Raw genomic sequence first — 17,291 nt, 5'->3', positions numbered from 1 at the left:
AGAGGAGAGATTTAGATTAGATGTTAAAAAGAAATTCTTCCCTGTGAGGGTGGTGAGGCCTTAGCACAGGTTGCCCAGAGAAGCTGTGGTTGCCCCATCCCTGGAAGTGTTCAAGGCCACGTTGGACAGGGCCTGGAGCAACCTGGTCTAGCGGAACCATGGCAGGGGGTTAGGACTAGACGAGCTTTAAGGTTCCTTCCAACCCAAACCATTCTGTGGTTCTATGACTAAAATACACCAAAAGGTGAGTTATCTTGGCTGGACAGTGACAGCAATGGGTACGTGGCACAGGCACACTCACGTTCTGGATGCTGATTGTCAGCTCTGTCTTGAAATCGCTGAAGTCCTTTGCAAGCTCGTAGCCGTGGTGGTAGAACGTGAAAAGCCCCTGCAGAAATGCCAGCAGCTGTGTCGGGGCAAAACGAATGGAGATGGTCAGTTGAGACCCACAGCTGCCCCCAGAGCCGCTGCTGCTGAGGGGAAGGGGCCCTGAAGCCCCCCGGGCTCACTGGTCGGCCCTGGGGAGATGCCCTGCTCCTCATTTCACCTTCACACCTCCCCAGATGGACCCCAAAGCGAGGCTGTGTTTCCTTCCCCCAGAGCCAAGGCAAGACCCCATCCCAGGACCCCACACACCTCTGTCCCCCTTTCTGCATTACCCAGGCCCTGGAGTCACCAGGAGCAGAGCCAGGAGGGGTCAGGCACAGCATGCTGCGCCTCTTCCAACTCTGAGTTACTTTTGGATCAGCAGGAATCACCTTTGCAAAGAACCGGAAGGTCTGGCCCCTCCCAGAGCAGCTTTAAAGGATTTAACACCTGGGCAAAGGTACATCTTGGAAAACATTTTTTTCCTTATTTCTGTCACTTCTGCACTCTTCTTTCCTTGTGAACGTTAATTATAATTTGGGGTTTTTTTCCCCAATCGAAAGTGTTTTTCTTTTAATTGCTCAGGCCTCTAAGCCTAGTCCACCCCAATAACTGTCCCCACAATAAAAAAATAAATGTTGAAATGCTTCCAGCACACACATGGCCACTAAGCCAATGGCTCTGTGCCCCAAGGCTCCCACAGTGTTTTCCCCCTCAAACCTCCCTCTTTAAGAGGGGTTGTGGGGTGAGGCTGGAGGCCCCCAGCTTCCCCACTGCAGGACAACCCACACCACAGCCCAGCTCCCCATGACTCCCCATTCCACCACACAATCCCCTGGTTTTTGCAGGCTGAGGGGGCTTAAGCGTTCACTTACAGGTTCCACAAACTCAAACATCTTCCTCTCCTGGACCTCTTGCACCTTGAAGACGTATTCTAGAGAGACTTCGTAGAAATGCTGGCGAACCTGGTCCACCTGGCTGTCTGCCTGCAGATGGATTGGAGAGGAAACACGAGCTCAGTACTGAATGGAAACACTTGGCCTTCTGACCAGAGCACACCTGGGTCTGATGGCAACATAGCCATGCAGGACAAATTCAGTTTCAGCCCCCAGTCATGGACTGGACAGATGGCATAGTGATAAATATAAACCTGATTCACATGAAGACGCTTCACATGAATCTTCCTTCAGCCAATAAAAATGTTTTTATGACTCATGTTCTCACCTCCCCGACAGCTGTGCAGAAAACACGCAGGAGAGGCGAGGAAAACGGGAAATCACTGCATACTTGACAAGAAAAGGCAATCCTCCACTCTCTGGAAAGCACCATGACGGGATCTGCCAGAGCATCCCAGGGCAAAGGCAGGTGGCACATACACCCACCACCAGCATGTCACTTTGGTGGATCAGCAGACAGCAAATCCCCTCTGCTTTGAAAGCCCAAATGAGCAAAAATAGGGACATGCCCCAATCCCAATGCCTAAAAATAACCCAGTCACGCACACAGAGTGGAGCCGGAGCCGCTGTACCAAAAGCAGTGTGAGGGACACAAGCATCCCTGGAATGTGTCACAGAATCCCAGAATGGTTCAGGTTGGAAGGGACCTTAAAGATCATCTTGTTCCAAGCCCCTTCTATGGGCAGGGACACCTTCCATCAGACCAGGTTGCTGAGGTGACATTTTGCAAGTGACACTTCGCATAGAGTAACCGAGAGTGTCACTGGGGTTTTGCCCTTACAAAATCCAGCTGGCAAACACCCTCCTGGATGTGAAAAGCAGCTCGTTCCTGCTTCTCTGAGTGACATGCCCATGAAATGTCTCGTTTCCCTCGTTGACCTGCCACCAGCTTTTGTGCTCACAGTGTGCAGGCTGAGGGAATCAGCAACCTGAGTTCTGAAAAGCAGAAAACATGATGCAATCGTGTAAGTCTGCCAGGAGTAAAATGGCAAATTAGACTCTGCATGTTGTTTAACTGGTCAACAGCCAAAGCAGCAGAGAATTCCCATGGTCTCCTCCTCTTCCCGCCTCATCACAGCAGTTGCACATGTGGCTGCTATCACCCTCCAGATGTGGACAGCTAGAGGTTAGGAAACAGAAACCACCAAATCTCCTGCATACAAGCACTCTTGTCTCAGGAAATCAGGGAGTCCAGTGGAGCTCCAGACTCTCAGAAATGAGTGGTGTTAATTCCCAGAAATGCTGCACCCACCAGCACCTTTTCTGTGCACACACCTGCAGCCCCCACCCTGAGAGCCCCACAGCCAGCAGGGATGGTGATGGGCAGCCCCCAGGGAGGTGCCAAATGGGGCCAGTGCTCCACCACGCCATGAATGTCACATCCACATTTCACAGCCCTCATGCTGGACACTCTTTCAAAGGCACTCCCCCTTGGTGGGGTCTGAGCCATCAAAACCATGTACACTTCCCAGTGCCTCGGGGAAGCAGGCCCCAGCACCCCAACTGGGAGCTGGTTCCAGCGGGCTCCAGCCTCCTCCTGCCTTCCCAGAAACAGTCCAAGTCAGTGTCTGGGGTGGGAGATGCCACCAGATGGCACCAGCAGCCAGCCCTGCTCCAATGCACCTGCACAGCATCCCACGCACAGCCACTGCCTACAGCCCGCACACACCCCGCACACAGCCACTGCCTACAGCCCGCACACACCCCGCACACAGCCACTGCCTACAGCCCGCACACACCCCGCACACAGCCACTGCCTACAGCCCGCACACACCCTGCACACAGCCACTGCCTACAGCCCGCACACACCCTGCACACAGCCACTGCCTACAGCCCACACACACCCTGCACACAGCCACTGCCTACAGCCCGCACACACCCTGCACACAGCCACTGCCTACAGCCCGCACACACCCCGCACACAGCCACTGCCTACAGCCTACGCATCCCGCACACAGCCTCCACCTACATCCCGCCTGCATCCCATACCGCATCTCCAGGCAGCCCCAGGCAGCCCCGCAGGGCCATGCTCTGTCCAGGGCACAGGATCACACTTCTAAAAGCAACCGTTGTACAGCCATGACAGCCATGAGTGGATCCTTCCCTTGCTGGACAGAATTCCTTCCACTCCCGTGCCCATCAGTATCTCAAACATGAACTAAACCATCATCCCCTGGGACACAGGGGTGCTTCCATATGGGAAGTTATTTACAAGCCCAGAGGACAAAGCCGGCTTACAGGCGTATCTGCCTGGATTCTGACCCCTCCTCAGCCCTGATTTGGTGGAAGATGATTACCTATGCCAGAGGTATTTCTGCTCCCAAGTTCCCAACTCTGCTGGGCATTGTCCCAACCTGTGTTGTCCTGGCGCAGGAGCCTTGTGCCCACGAGTGCCCCCAGTAAGGGATCAGGAGCACACCAGCACCATGTCCAAAGGCAAGGACACGCATACTGAGGGGACCAACTGCAGCACAGGGAATTTCAAACTTGGAAGAAGTGATTGAAAACTCAGTGTAGTCATCCAGTAAGAGCATTTGGCACCGCAGCAAACCACGTCCTGAGTCAGGGATGGCTCCTAAAGCAGTTTAAGGCACTAAGCCTGATCCCTCCTCCCTTGGAGCCCAAAGCAGCACAGTCACTCGCAGAGAAGGAGATCAGACAACCCTGATTTGTGCTGGCACACGGGAAGCCTGCAGCAGAACCAGTTCCCCTCTGTTACACTCTTTAATTATAAACCCTCTCTCCTTTTTGATTGCTATCCATTTTGGGATCTCTCTGATTTACTCACCAAAACAGCTCCATTCCCTTTCATTAAGGAAGAGGGGAAAAGCCAGCACTCGCAGCCAGAATGATGGAAAAAATGAGTTTACAGTCAGGAGAACCATTGTTATAAGCTGGGTAAGGCATTCAAAAAGCTCTCCACAGTGACAGCCAGACATGGAAACACAGAGGTTGCTCTCACCTCCTGAAGCTGGGATTCTTTCTTCTTAGAAGACAAGTTCAAGTGCTTTTCTAGGACACCACAATACTTCTCAGTCTCCTTGTCATATTTCTTTTTGGCGTCCTACAAAACAGAACAAAATGTGTGACGCTGAACGCAACGGCACCAGATTAGCCACGAGGACCCATCGCATCCCCGCAGCACATGGCAGGACAGCACATCCCAGGTGGGAGTTAACATGAGACAGGACCATGGCCTGGGGGTATCAGCTGGAAGCAGGTGAAGCAGCTTTTATCTGTCAGCATCAGGCAGCTACAAGAAAGCAGCTTATGCTTCCAAAATCCAAGGGGTGGGGGAACCCCTCTTCTACTCCTGGGGCCCAATGCTTGGTAAAACACGCAGACCAGGCCTGGTCCAAAGACAACAGTGAGGAAAGTGCTTTTGAACCAGAATATTACCACAATTTCATATCCCACCCCTGCCAATCCTTGCAAGAGTTTCTCCTTCGTGTCACTCAGGACTATGACACAGTATGGCTGTTTATGGCAGGAGCATTAAAAAAGGATGTCAACTTCACTTTCTTTTGTACCCCCATCCCAACCAGGCAATCCCAACACACCAGTACCAAATCCATACTGGCACCTGCTCATAACCAGCTCCCTTCTGGAGGACTCCTCTTTGTCTTTTGTTTTCAGCTGCATGAGGCAGGGCAGCACTGCTGGGCTGGGCACCCCGCTGCCATGCAAACGCGGCCCCAGGCGCTGGCATGAGCTTCTTGCAGGCAGCAGCAGGTTGTTATAACAACAGGGGAGCCACAGACAGTGGTTTTCATTTCAGAACAAAGGCAGGAAAGAAAGTGGGGGGGTCAGACTGTCTCACAGCCACTCTCAGCCACACTGGCGCTTCCCTGTCCTGCCAGAAGCCGTCTGAGTTCCCGTGCGACACACCGGGGTGGGGAGTGCAGACCAGGGGGTTTGGGTGATTGGGAACCCCTCCAAGAAAATCCTAATTCTTGCTTGGAGTAAGGAAAAAGTTCACTTCAACTGGAATGTGATTTTTGGCCCTTGGCATGTTATTTGGTTGTGGGTGAACTCAGAACACTGAGGCTTTTCCCGGGAGCTGGTTCATCCCCGTGTCCCTCCCACAGCAGTGCATCGCCTCCTCCCATGCCTGTGCCCATCCCTGCAGTGTGCCAGGTCCTGGCCACCTCTGTGGCTATCTCTGTGCAGCTCTGGGCTCTGCTCCTCTGCCTGAGCAGGGGCTCCCAGAGGGGACAAGTGGGTCAGTTACCTTGGCGGCCCCGATCTGCTCCTTGCGGAACTTCTCCAGCGGCGTGATCAGCACCTCACTGGCATTCTCGATCTGTGGGCAAAGACAGACACAGCTCTGTTGACCTGTGCTGCTCAACAGCCTTTCCACAAAAACCCTCCCACAGCCCACAGACGCCCACAGGCCTCACCCCTCCGGCTCTGCACTGGCTGAGGGGCTTGTACCAAACCTGTGAGCCCCCCCAGCACCAGCACTGGCCATTTTCCAACAGCAAGACTCCATTTCTGATGCTTTTCAAGTGTTCCCCTGCCAAGGCCACCCTCCCCTCCCTCTGCTTCCCCTGTGGCTTTGCCATGGGCAAGGGAAGGAGCATTGGGGTGGCAGCCACTGTCACGTCAGTGCCCGGGGTGCCACAGTAGAGCTGTGGGCAGCAGCAGCAGTGTCACAACCCCCTGCTCCCAGGGACAGATGGGGCCGTACCATGCGCATCCGCTCGTCCTCCAGGTTCCGCAGCACCGTGGCAAACTCCTGCAGAGACTTGGCTGGAAGGGACACAGTCAGCATTTAACGTTCAATTTTTAAAGAAAGAGAGAAACCGAACAGGGGGTTTTTCTGTCTGTCTGTGTTTTGGGGGTTGTTGGTTTGGGTTTTTTTTTATCCTCTTTGCTCTCTCCCTAAAAAGGTTCCAGCTGCCTATGGAATCAACTGGCAGCAGAGCAACCCCAGGACCAGGTTCTCACCTCCAGAGAGCAACACCCTCACCTCAAACCTGCCCTAGCCAACAGCTGGTCACTGACCAGCCCAATGGTGCAGCACTGGCCTCAGCTATGTTCAGGGCACGAGGGGCAGCTCACCAGCACAGGGACCTGGAGCCAGTGAGGAGCTATTTCTGCTGAGACTGGGCACAAATAAACAAGTGAAGTTAAATCAGGGCTAAAGCTCCTTTGCTCTCCTGGCTCCAGACGATGTGCACAATAAGCTCTAAAAGTCCAGCTGGGGCAAGAGCAGGATAATGGTGAGGGAAGCAGCTGAAGCTGCTGCCCTGTGCCAGGAGAAGCTCTGGTGGAGCAAGGCCCAGTTCAGGGAGCACTGCCAGGCTCAGCACTGCTGGTTCCCTGTGTTCCTGCAGCCAGCACTGAGACTGCTGCTCCTCTGCTTCAGGTCACAGCCCCTTGCAGTGTACCGAGCCACAACCACATCCAGATCCTGCTCTCCAATGCAAAACATCCAGATAACCAAGACGGTTTCAGATACAGGCAATCTTCTCTGTTTCTTATCTGGCAGTGACAGATTTAGGCCAAAAAGCAACAAGTGATTCCCTGGAAAAGGCTTTGCTGATGTTGAACCAGGAGGAATATGCCATTTTCAGAGAACAGGAAAGCACCGAAACTCCTGGACCCCTTGGTGTCCTCACATGTGTTTCCCCCGCTGTGCCCTACTCAGGGATCTGGAGTGAGGTCCAGGGCACCAGGACTCACCTATGCAGATCTCATCATCCGTTTCAGCGTCGCCGATGCAGCGGAATTTGAACTCATTGAGGGAATCCGCGAACTTGCGCTTGGCGGCCGACAGGTCTGTGGGAGAGGGGGAGCAGGGAAAACAGGGCTGTTAGAAATGGAAAAGTACCTCAACAGCAGGATACAGGCAGATACGTAATCCCAGCTGGTAAACACCCACAGAGGGACCCATTCAACGGGACCCCCAGCACCAGAGAAATCCCTGAGCACTGCCCTTCTGCACCCACCCCAGGACATTTTGGGGTCCCTGTCAGCAGCCCCCAAAATACCCTATAGTGGATAAAACCTCAGAACACCATGAGAACACCATGGGAGCCTAGGCCCAGAGCCGTGGGGGCAATGGCAAATAGTGACACACAGTGACACTGCCCTTCAAGAGATGGCACTTCTGCCAGGCTCCTGGTCCCGCTGAGGGAAGGCCCCACAGACACGCAATAATGCAGAGGTTCATTCTTCCCAAGCTGCAGATTCTCTCTGCGATCTGGATCCTATTAAGTTCTTACTCGCAGTGACCTGAGTGGATCCAGGACTGGCTTTTCGAACCGGCCCCGTAGCCCAGCACACACAGACACGGTCCCGGGCACCGTGAGGCCACTGGCTCCAAAGGGAAGTTGTGGCTGCCAGCACTGCTGGCATTAGGAAGACACAACGCTCAGTCCCCTGTGCATTTCTTCACTCAAAGCCCAAAATTCAAAATTCAGTGGTTTTTTCCCCCTTTCCAAGCACCGGTGGAAAACATGCCTGCACACAAAGGCCGTTTCCTCTTCTCAGACACCAACAGCCGAGAGATAACCACAACAGAATCCAAGTGTTTTGCTTTTCCCATGGGATAAGGGAGTTGGCAGCTTTCTCCAAGTATTAAAGCTGTTCTCCCAGTATTCCTGCTGACAGCCCTGGGGCTAATCCTGCCCAGTTCAGTCCTGGCTGCCTTTGCACCACTGCTTCCTAAGGCAGCAGAAAACCACCAAGCCACGGCAGGCAGGGAGAGGGAAGGCACCGGGAGCTTTCCCAGTGGAAAAGTACAGAGGGGGGCTTCTCCAAGAAGAAGGTTCACACATAACAGGATTTGCACTTTGCTCCCTGGAGGATGGAATGAGCACGGCTTACACCCTGCCAGTGCCTGGAGCTGCCAGGAATCTCCATCGGCACCTACAGATGCAAGCCATGTGTTTTTCGGGGGCAGCTTCCCCAAGCGCTCCTGCCAGGGTTGAAAAGAGAGACTCGGGGGGTTAGAGGGTTTGCTCCAGCTCTGGGGCTCAGTGAAGGGCACTGGGACAGCCCTGGGCAGCTCTTTCCACTCCCCACCACAGGTTCATGCTGGTGCTGGGGGGCTTGGGGACTTTCACCGGTCCCAGAGCCAAGTGGCCTCCTGCCTCCTCTGGAACAATAATGAAGATGACGTTAATGACTCAAGGAGCCACTTCCTCCCCCGCAGCCCCGTGCTGACCAGCAGCCACCAGCCACACTCTCTCCACATATACTGTGGCCTCCCTGAGCCCTTGGCCATGTTACGTGTGACACATCCCCACGTGAACCCGACCACATGACACCCCTTGTGCCCACTGCCAGCTGGGCAGGACCCCAGAGCCGAAGGCTGCTCCAGCACAGGGATGAACACCCAGACAGAGTGAAGCTCCCACAGCCCAGGGCAGGGTAACCATCCCTCCTGCTCAGAGTGAGGACAAGGTTGGGGCTCTGGGACCAGGCATTAGCCAGAGCGAAGCCGAGAAGCCCTTGGAGCCAGCAGCACTGACAGCAATGGCCCAGGGTGCTTATAAATAGGCAAGGGAGAGGCAGGGGGAGATGGAGATAAGTCCTGGTGCAACAGCGATAAAGGATAAAATTAGCAGCAGGATCAGCCAGAAATGGAGAGAGGGGCACCCGTGCCCGCCCTGTGGGGCCCTGTCATCCTCCCTGGGACACCGTCAGACCCACCCACACCCCAGCATCCCCATTTCCTAAAAGCTGGAACCTCTCAACTACATTTTGGAGAAAAAACCCTCCAGTGGAAGCTGGAAGGCATGGTGAGAGCAAGGCAGCCCCCTGACAGGCCAGCTCAGCTCCTGCGGGTTCTTCTTCCCCAGGGCTGTGAACAAGCAAACCCAAAATCCTACAAAGGCTTGACAGAAACTTCTGCTTCCTCTCATGCATGGGTAAAACCACCCGGACACTGCACATGAGTCACAGCCGGGCTGTGCCAAGGGCTCTGGAAGTTTTCCTTCCAAGTTCTCCACTGGCTTGACCAGTCAAGTGCAACATAAGGGAAAACCACCACAAAAAGCCTGAAAAATCATTCTGCCTGAGCAACACAACCAGATCAGGTCACAGTTCTTCTCCTCATCTTCATCACCTTCTATGGCTCCCCCTTCCCATCAGGGCTGGTGGGGATGGGAAGATCCCTTCGGGAAAGTCCACTTGACAGGAAACAGGCACACACACTACAAGTCGGAGGTCCAGCTGCACAGCTACGGCAACCAAGAACCTAAATAAAATGTCCTTTTAAATGTGATGCATCCTCCCTATCCACTGCATCCTCGACAGTCACAGCATCCCATCCTCGACATCCACCACAGGAAGAGCAGGAAGGAGGACGGCTCCCAGCAGGACAGAGGGCAGTAGCCTCATTTAACCCCTTTGCCTGTCCCTCCTCTCTCACACCCAGTTCAGGGGTCACCCCACATTCCTCCTCCCTCTGCAGCCAGGGAGCCAGATTAATTGCTGGCTGAATTCCTGTTCCAGCCATACACTCCCAGGTTCCCTCCAAACCCGGCTGAAGCCAATGCTACTCCAGGCCCCAGCAGCCCTGCAAGGGATCAGCAGCAAGGGAGCACCTCGTGCTCCCTCAGACCCTCCTCCTCAGCTACTGAGAGTCAAATCTTTCTTGGAAGTGGTTGCTGTGGAAGAGGATGTCAGGCAAGGAGCTTGACATGGTTGGTATTTACATAAAAAGCCCCTTCCAAAGGAATTTGGAACTACTGGAAAAGGCTGTTTCTAGAAGGAAGATGTGATTTCACAACACTCCTTCATGTGTACAGCACCCCGGGCACCATAGGGATGACCCCATCCCAGTCAGGTTCACATCCAGCACCCTGGGAACAACAGGGATGACCCCATTCCAGCCAGGTCTACAGATGGTGCTGCAGTGGGGCAGCCCCAGGGACACACTGCTGTGAGATGGGTCAGCTCTGCTCCCCAGGGCACAAGTGCTGGATCTAACATGTCCCTGTTTCCACAAGATGACCCAGCACATGGAGCCTCTACCACTTTGAAGGAGTAATTTACACCACAGTCTTGCCACAAGCCACTCTCTCCTGGTCACTGGCTTCCAGCTCCTTCCCCAGCTTTATTCCTCAGCTGGACACCTCACCTCTGTGCAACACCCCATCACACCTCTCTTTGAGTGTTTAAAACTTTTTCAGGTCTTTCCAAAGGGAACAGAGGTAAAGTGTGCTGAGAGCCTGGACAGACAAAGAGCAGGAGCAGTTCCCTTAAACCAAAATTCATAAGGAGCAGAGAAGAGATTGGAACTCCTCCACCTGCATGCTCCAGATGGACAGCTGGGAAACGTGACCCAGGACACAGAGGGGAACTGCAACACAGCAAAATGAGATGTTGAGAAGACAAATGCCTGGTCCTGCTGCCTAGTCCCGTGTTGGAAAGATCAGGTTGGCCAGAGAAAAGTGAAACTGCTGGCTCAGAGGCCAGGGCTCTCCCCACAGCTGACTCTGCAGCCAGTTTGCTATGTAAGCTAGAAAAAGCAAAAGGCTCAGCTGCGCCCAGGACAGGGGCAGGAGCAGCACGATGCCATGGGTGGTTCAGGTTAAAGATAAACTTACTGCTGGGTCTGACCATGAAGGGTTAATGCTGCTGCAAAGGGGGAGCAGAGGATGCTGCTGCAAGGCAAGCTCCAGGCTCTGGGCTCTGACAGAGGCTGTGCTCACACAGAGCAGGATTTCTACACTTCCTGCAAAGAAAATTGCTTAATAGCCTATATTTAATGTTCAAGTGGACAACAGGAACCAGGACTCCTGCCCCTTCCTTCCCCCGTGGCAGGGAACGGCAGGAACAGCAGGCTCAGGCTGCATGTCCCCTGCAAGCCCCCACGGAGGGACAGGAGGGTCCCCAGTCCCCTGCTCCTGCCAGCAGTGACACTGCTTGTCCCCATCAGCAGCCCCATGGGCCCAAGTGGGTCTGCCCTGGGAAACAGTCCAAATGCAGGAGCCCTGAGAGAGCAGATCTGGGGGTCACCACCGGAGACCCCCCATTTGGATGCAGAGAAAACAGGACACAACAGTTGGCCACTCTCGTGGCACCTCTGCAGCCCCACAGCTCCCCAGCCATGCAGCCAGCACAGAGCAACCTCATGGTAGGCAGGAGCCAGCCGGGATGGGTAATCCAGGGAACAGCTGCTCTAATCAGCAGCCAAAAGAGCCGGATTACAGCCCGCCAAGGGTGCTTAGAAAGCAGCAATATGGTGTCTATCCCCACAGCGAGCACCCGGCGAGCCGGGGCTGCCGGCACAACGCCAGAGTGAGCCACTGTGGGGTCACACAACACCTCCTAGTGCCCAGAGATACACAGGGATGGGGGGTTGGGAAAGGTCGAAGCTGGGAATGGCCAACTGGACCTGACCGATGGATGCATGGGACACTGTCCAAACCTGGCCCTGTAGTTTACACAGGAATCCAGCAACAAGCAATTCGTGCCTAAAAATCAGCATTTGCAGCTGCCAGCATCAAATTTTACCCTCCAGTCCCAGTCCGTGCTCTGCAGGGGTTGGCACCAAACATCAGGGCAGCATCGTTAAACGCTTCATTTGCTCCAGAAGGTTTAAATCCCCTCTCTGCACTTCCCAGCGAGGTCAGCAAAGCCCTGGTCCCACGAGACACTGCGGTCCTCTGGACCCAGCCCAATCCCCAAGTCTCTTCCATAGAGAATTAGCACTGATTTGTTTATTAAACAACTCCACTAGGCGGTTGGAGTTAATCAGTGATTTAGGATGGGACGGCAGCTGCTGGCAGGTTCCCCCTCTGAATCATCGTTGAGTAAATATATAAACCCAGATGGGAAGAGCCTACCCCACCTCCAATGCAGCTTCTGCCGTCATGTTCCCACACAAAAGCCCATGAAGAGGCTGCACTGGCTCAGCACACGTCAGACATGGAGCTCTGAGGGTGCCAAAGGCAGCGAGGTGACCCCAATGACCAGTGCAATGAGTTCAGTCCCTGCAGTCACCCCAGGCAGAACCCCTGAGGTGGGGAGAGCATCTCTGCCATGGCCCCACACCGCCCCCAGACCCCATTTTGCTGCCTCTTACACACACACAGCCTCTAGCGCCAAGCCTCAGCTCAATGCCACACACAGGGAGGCCAAACCCCACTTCCCAAATCCCAAAACCTAATTTGTATCATGGAAAGTAAGTGTACAAAACACACCCTACGAACCAGGGAAAAACCCAGAACTGCTCAGATGTGCTAAAGTTCAAGAAAAACTGAACAACCTGTCCAAGATGCCCCAGGACTGCAGATCCAGGAGGATGAGCTCCTGCCCAGCCTTTCCGTGCAGCCACGGGAGCGCCCGGCACTGCTGCCGGCCGAGGCATCCCCGTATGCCTCCCTTCAAACACTCAACGTGGCTCCATACGGGAACACGTTTGCCAGAGGCACAGAGAACCCTTTGTGGGCTGAATGGCACCATTGACCCGGCTCAAATAGCAGATCAGATTACATGAATTATTTCCATGGTATTTTAAGAGATAAAGGTTCTGCGCTTCATGAAAAACAAAGTTCTCCCTTGGAAAGGACTGCCTGGCTGCACAGTTAAAATTATCCCCTGCTGCCCACCAGCCCAGCACCCGGCCATGTCAGCGTGCCACCCTCAAATCAATAATGTTTGGAGTTATCTTGGGAGTTTTGCCAGGCCAGGACATTTGTGCAAAGCTTCCCAATATTCCTGATGAAAGGCACTGAAGATCCAAAGGAAATGAAGCCAGAAGGACTGTCAGGTCCTGAGCTGCCAGTCCTGCATGTCCAGTGTGACATCCTGCAGTGGGACCGGGGCTGCGGCAGCACAGAGCTGAGAAGCTGTTCCTTTTGGCTCATGCTGCTACAGCCACTCTTCCATTTCCCCACGATTTGAGGAAGCTGATGGTCAGTCAGAGCCCTTGCCCTTCTGCCCCACTTCTCCACCCTGCACCAGCCCTGGACTTCCTCAGGCTCTGGAGCCCCAAGCCCAGTGCTGAGCCTGCTCTGCCTCAGACACCCAGAGCAAAGGTTTCACTGCTTCTCTCCATCCTTCCTGTTCATCTTTTCTTAGCACTTGTCCATCACTTCCTATTGCAACAAAGCCCCAGCAGCCACTTTCGTGACTCAGATCCTTATCTCACAGCAGCAGAGACGCTGCAGAAGCCCAGCTCATGCAAACAGCTCTGCCTTTCCCCACTCACAGTGTCGCCAGGATTGTGACACTGGTGGGAGAGAAACTGGCCCAGGCAGCAGGGACAGCTTAACAAAATGAAGTGTCCCTGACCACTGCCAAGGGTCCCACCTAAAGGGACCCTTACTTCAGCACTGGGCATGTGAACCATCAAACCTCTCTATCCCACAAGGAAAGGAAGACGTGGGGAGACTCCCATCTGTCCTGCACGGAAACTCTGGATGATTTTCTCTACTTGCCCAAACAGGATTTTTCAGCAGGAACCACTCCAAAGTGAAGTGCTCTGTTTTGTGCCCGGCAGAGTCTGGCCCCGGCCCAGCTCCGCATTAATCAGGTTATTTTGATGAGCTGCAGCAGCTCTCGGCTCAGGGACATGGGGGAGGGTGGACAGAGGTGATGCCGAGTGGGGATAAAGGACAGCCACGGAAGACAAAATGTCCCGAGAGCTCCCGGCGCAGGTGTTGGGTCGACACAGCACTGCAAGCCAGCCCTGCCTGCAGTCAGGACATGGAGGAACATAAAACCCATAAATGATGCAAACTAACCCCGGAAAGGCTTCCCATTCCTGGAGAGGCTGAGGAGACAGATGTCTGCAGCTGCAGGAAGGCACAGCGTAACGCAGGTCCTCGCTCCCAGCAAGGAGCAGCCAGACTTGGAGAAATGCAGGAACCTGCCAGAACCCTGCCAGCAACACTGGGAACTGCTACAAGATTCTCAGGATGGCCCTGGAAGATAAGGGGCCTGAAGCCAGGTACTGCCAACCTGGCAGGCAGCTTCCAGGCTGACCATCACTGTGTCGGGAATCAGCACATCGGATCAGCACAGCCATCCTCTGACTGCCCAGCACCGAGTAGAGCCCTCCATGCTCCCTGCCCAGGGGGCCTCCCGGTGCTCTGCATGAACATGGCAACACCCCAGTCCTCCCACAGCCTCCAGAGCATCACTGCCCACAGTTCCCGGTGGATCACAGCCCATCTGCCCCCTGGGACAGGGTAGCATCACCCAGGTGCCACCCCTGCTCTCTTGAACTGGCCCTGGACACGGAGCATTTCATGCACTTAGCAGCAAAACAAAACAAAACGGGATTTCTCCATTTCCCCACCCAACTCCATGTCTGGCACTTTTCCCTGTGCTTATTTTCGTTCACATCCTGGTGTTGTTTTATGACAGAGCCCCCCGTCCCGTCCCAGCCAGCAGAGTTTGCTGGGCAGGTGGCCAAGCATCAGAGCAACGGGAGCTCAGGTGGGAGCAGGCAAGGTCTCTGAATAAAATCAAATGTAAATATTCACCACTCCAAGACAGAGAAGGGATGCATCCAAACAGCAAACACGGGCAACAGCTTAAGTGCCTGGAAAACATCAGGGACATGGAAATGGAAAACTACTGCCCCAGCTGGCATTTCCACGGGCAGCCAACTGCACAAGTGAACAATGTGAGGAAGCAGCAGTGAAAATCCCTGTATCCCAACCAGGGCCAGGGATTTAGGCACAGCACTGGCTCACAGAGAGAGATGGCAGACCTGCGGAGTGCAGCTGTCTCACTGCACTGAGCTGCCTGACCTGCAAACCCCAATCCCTGAACACTATTCCCAAAGCAAGGGGTTTGAATATCGCATTTACCCCACACCTGCACACTGCCCCACTGCTGCTGCTCCAGGCAGGTTGTGTAAATGCCTTCAGCCTTACACCTGTGAGTAAAGTGCCTCCAAAAGCAGGTGGAAATGCCATGTTTTTCTCAGAGTTCCCCATTTCCCCTAGTTCCCTCACTGGGGAGGGCAGGCAAGTCCGTGTTAGTCTAACACTGCCTTGATAACTACAATTTCTCCTCTAAGCCTTTTCCTCACTGTGGCAGGGGAGGTTCAGGCTGGACATTAGGAAGAATTTCTTCAGGGAAAGGGTGGTCAGGCACTGGAAGGGGCTGCCCAGGGAGGTGGTGGAGTCACCAACCCTGGAGGTGTTCAAGCAATGACTGGACGTGGCACTCAGTGCTCTGGTCTGGGTGACAAGGTGGTGATGGGTCACAGGTTGGAGTCGATCATCTTGGAGGACATTTGCAACCTAAATCATTGTGTAATTCTGTGATTCCTCTCCAAACCCTGGCACAACCTACAGGAAGGCTGCAGATGACTTTACCCTCGTTGCCACAATATTTCATCGACTGGAGCCTGGAATCACATTTCATTAGGACAGAATGCCCTGCCCGAGACAGCTAATCGATTTAGAGGACACTAATCCAGAAGAAATTTGCTCCTGACCGAGGCAATGCCCATTAGCAGAGCAGAAGGCCAGGCGGGGGTCTGGCTGGGAGGGGGGTCCTGGGACGGGGGGGCTATGGCAGAGCCCCCCACCAGGCATCATGCAGGGCAGGAGCAGATGCCTCAGGCAACGCCCCACATTTGGATTAGTCTGTTATTAAACCTAATTAGTTAATAGGTGGGCCACAGGGAGCCAGCTTGATTTCTCAAGGGGCAGGCGCCAAAGCATAGGGGTCTCCAGGGGACAGTGGGTCGAAGGACCCCCATGGTCCAGGTGGGGAGGGGACCCACACCCTATCCCTGCAGGCAGGACAGGACATCCCAGTACATCCCAGTTGGCCCACAGTGTGCGGCAGTGCGTCCCCTCTCTCGGGTCCCCATCCCAGGGGCTGTGCCCACAGCCAGGGCAGGGAAATGGGGTCAGCTCCCAGCCCCTCCAGAAGCGGTTCTGCACAACCAGCTTCCTTCTCCTCCCAAGGAGGCTGCGGAAATCCTTTTGTCTCCAGTGCTCCACCACGTCAGCTGTAAGAACAGGAAAAATCCCACCGTGCTCACAGGAACATCACTGGCAAGTGAGTCAATTTTTCCTGCTCTGGCAGGAAAAAAAATATAAATTAAAATCTCCAACAGAGCCTAGGGAGGCACGCAGGGTGAGAACAGGGATGCACAGCCCAGAGTGCATCACAGAATCATGGAATAGTTTAGGTTGGAAAAGCCCTCTAAGTCCTCAAATCCAGTCGTTTCCCCCAACACAGTCAAGGTCACCACTGACCATGTTCCCAAGGGCCACATCCATACATCTTTTAAATCCCTCCAGGGATGGTGACTCCACCACTGCCCTGGGTATCCTGTTCCAGTGCCTGATCACTCTTTCTGGGAAGGAATCACTGCCTTTAACCTGGGCTTTCTCACAGAATTCACGGGAGAGACACCCAACGCTCTCCTCTGCAATGGCTGGATTTTTTGTGAAACATTGCTAAGCAACCAGTGCTCAGTGAGGGCATCGCTGTGGACAGACGCTGTTTCAGCTAGAAAAAGAATATAAAAACAGCAAAGGGACGCTGTGGCGGGCAGCATTATGGAAAAGGCACATGCCAGCTCATTTTACAGGTCACTCAGCTGGTGCAGAGAACCCTTCACACTTCCGTCGTCATTATGGATAATGGAATAGCAGAACAGTTTGGGTTGGAAGGGACCTTAAAGCTCGTCTCATTCTATCCCCCTGCCATGGGCAGTGACACTTTCCACTAGACCAGGTTGCTCCAAGCCCTGCCTGAGGGTCCAAACTGCAGGGAAGGCTGAGGAAGCAGCACCCAGGCCCTCTGCTGGCCCCCAGTCCCCACGCTGGCACAGGCAGCCCCGGCCCCCACATGGCATGGCTGTGCCCGCCGCTCCACGTGCGGGAGCCAGATGGTCCGGAGGCTGGTGTGCTTCCCACAAACTCCAGCTAGAAACCATCTTGGCATCACCACAGAGACATCCTCTTCCCTCTCAGTGCCACAGTCCCCACACCACAGAGCATCCTGCGGCTACCATCCCTCCCCAGCGTACAT

General features: G+C 54.4%; 1 protein-coding gene across 3 annotated transcripts in view; it reads right to left on the bottom strand.

Annotated features, from left to right (window-relative positions):
* ARHGAP26 (Rho GTPase activating protein 26) overlaps positions 1-17,291 on the bottom strand; it is a 113,471-nt gene that overhangs the window by 87,654 nt on the left and 8,526 nt on the right. For all 3 annotated transcript variants that reach the window (XM_027718573.2, XM_027718574.2, XM_027718575.2), the window contains exons 2-7: positions 7,011-7,106; positions 6,013-6,074; positions 5,554-5,625; positions 4,285-4,386; positions 1,242-1,352; positions 302-406 (exon numbers count right to left, since the gene is read on the bottom strand). In XM_027718573.2, coding sequence (XP_027574374.1) covers positions 302-406; positions 1,242-1,352; positions 4,285-4,386; positions 5,554-5,625; positions 6,013-6,074; positions 7,011-7,106 — 548 coding nt within the window. The remainder of the gene's footprint in view (positions 1-301; positions 407-1,241; positions 1,353-4,284; positions 4,387-5,553; positions 5,626-6,012; positions 6,075-7,010; positions 7,107-17,291) is intronic.

This window comes from Pipra filicauda, unplaced genomic scaffold (genome assembly GCF_003945595.2).
Source record: "Pipra filicauda isolate LSUMZ 115617 unplaced genomic scaffold, ASM394559v2 scaffold3_size10097308_pilon, whole genome shotgun sequence".
Lineage (NCBI taxonomy): Eukaryota > Metazoa > Chordata > Aves > Passeriformes > Pipridae > Pipra > Pipra filicauda.
The sequence above is the reverse complement of the archived record's forward strand: the minus strand, read 5'-3'. Positions and strand labels throughout refer to the sequence as shown.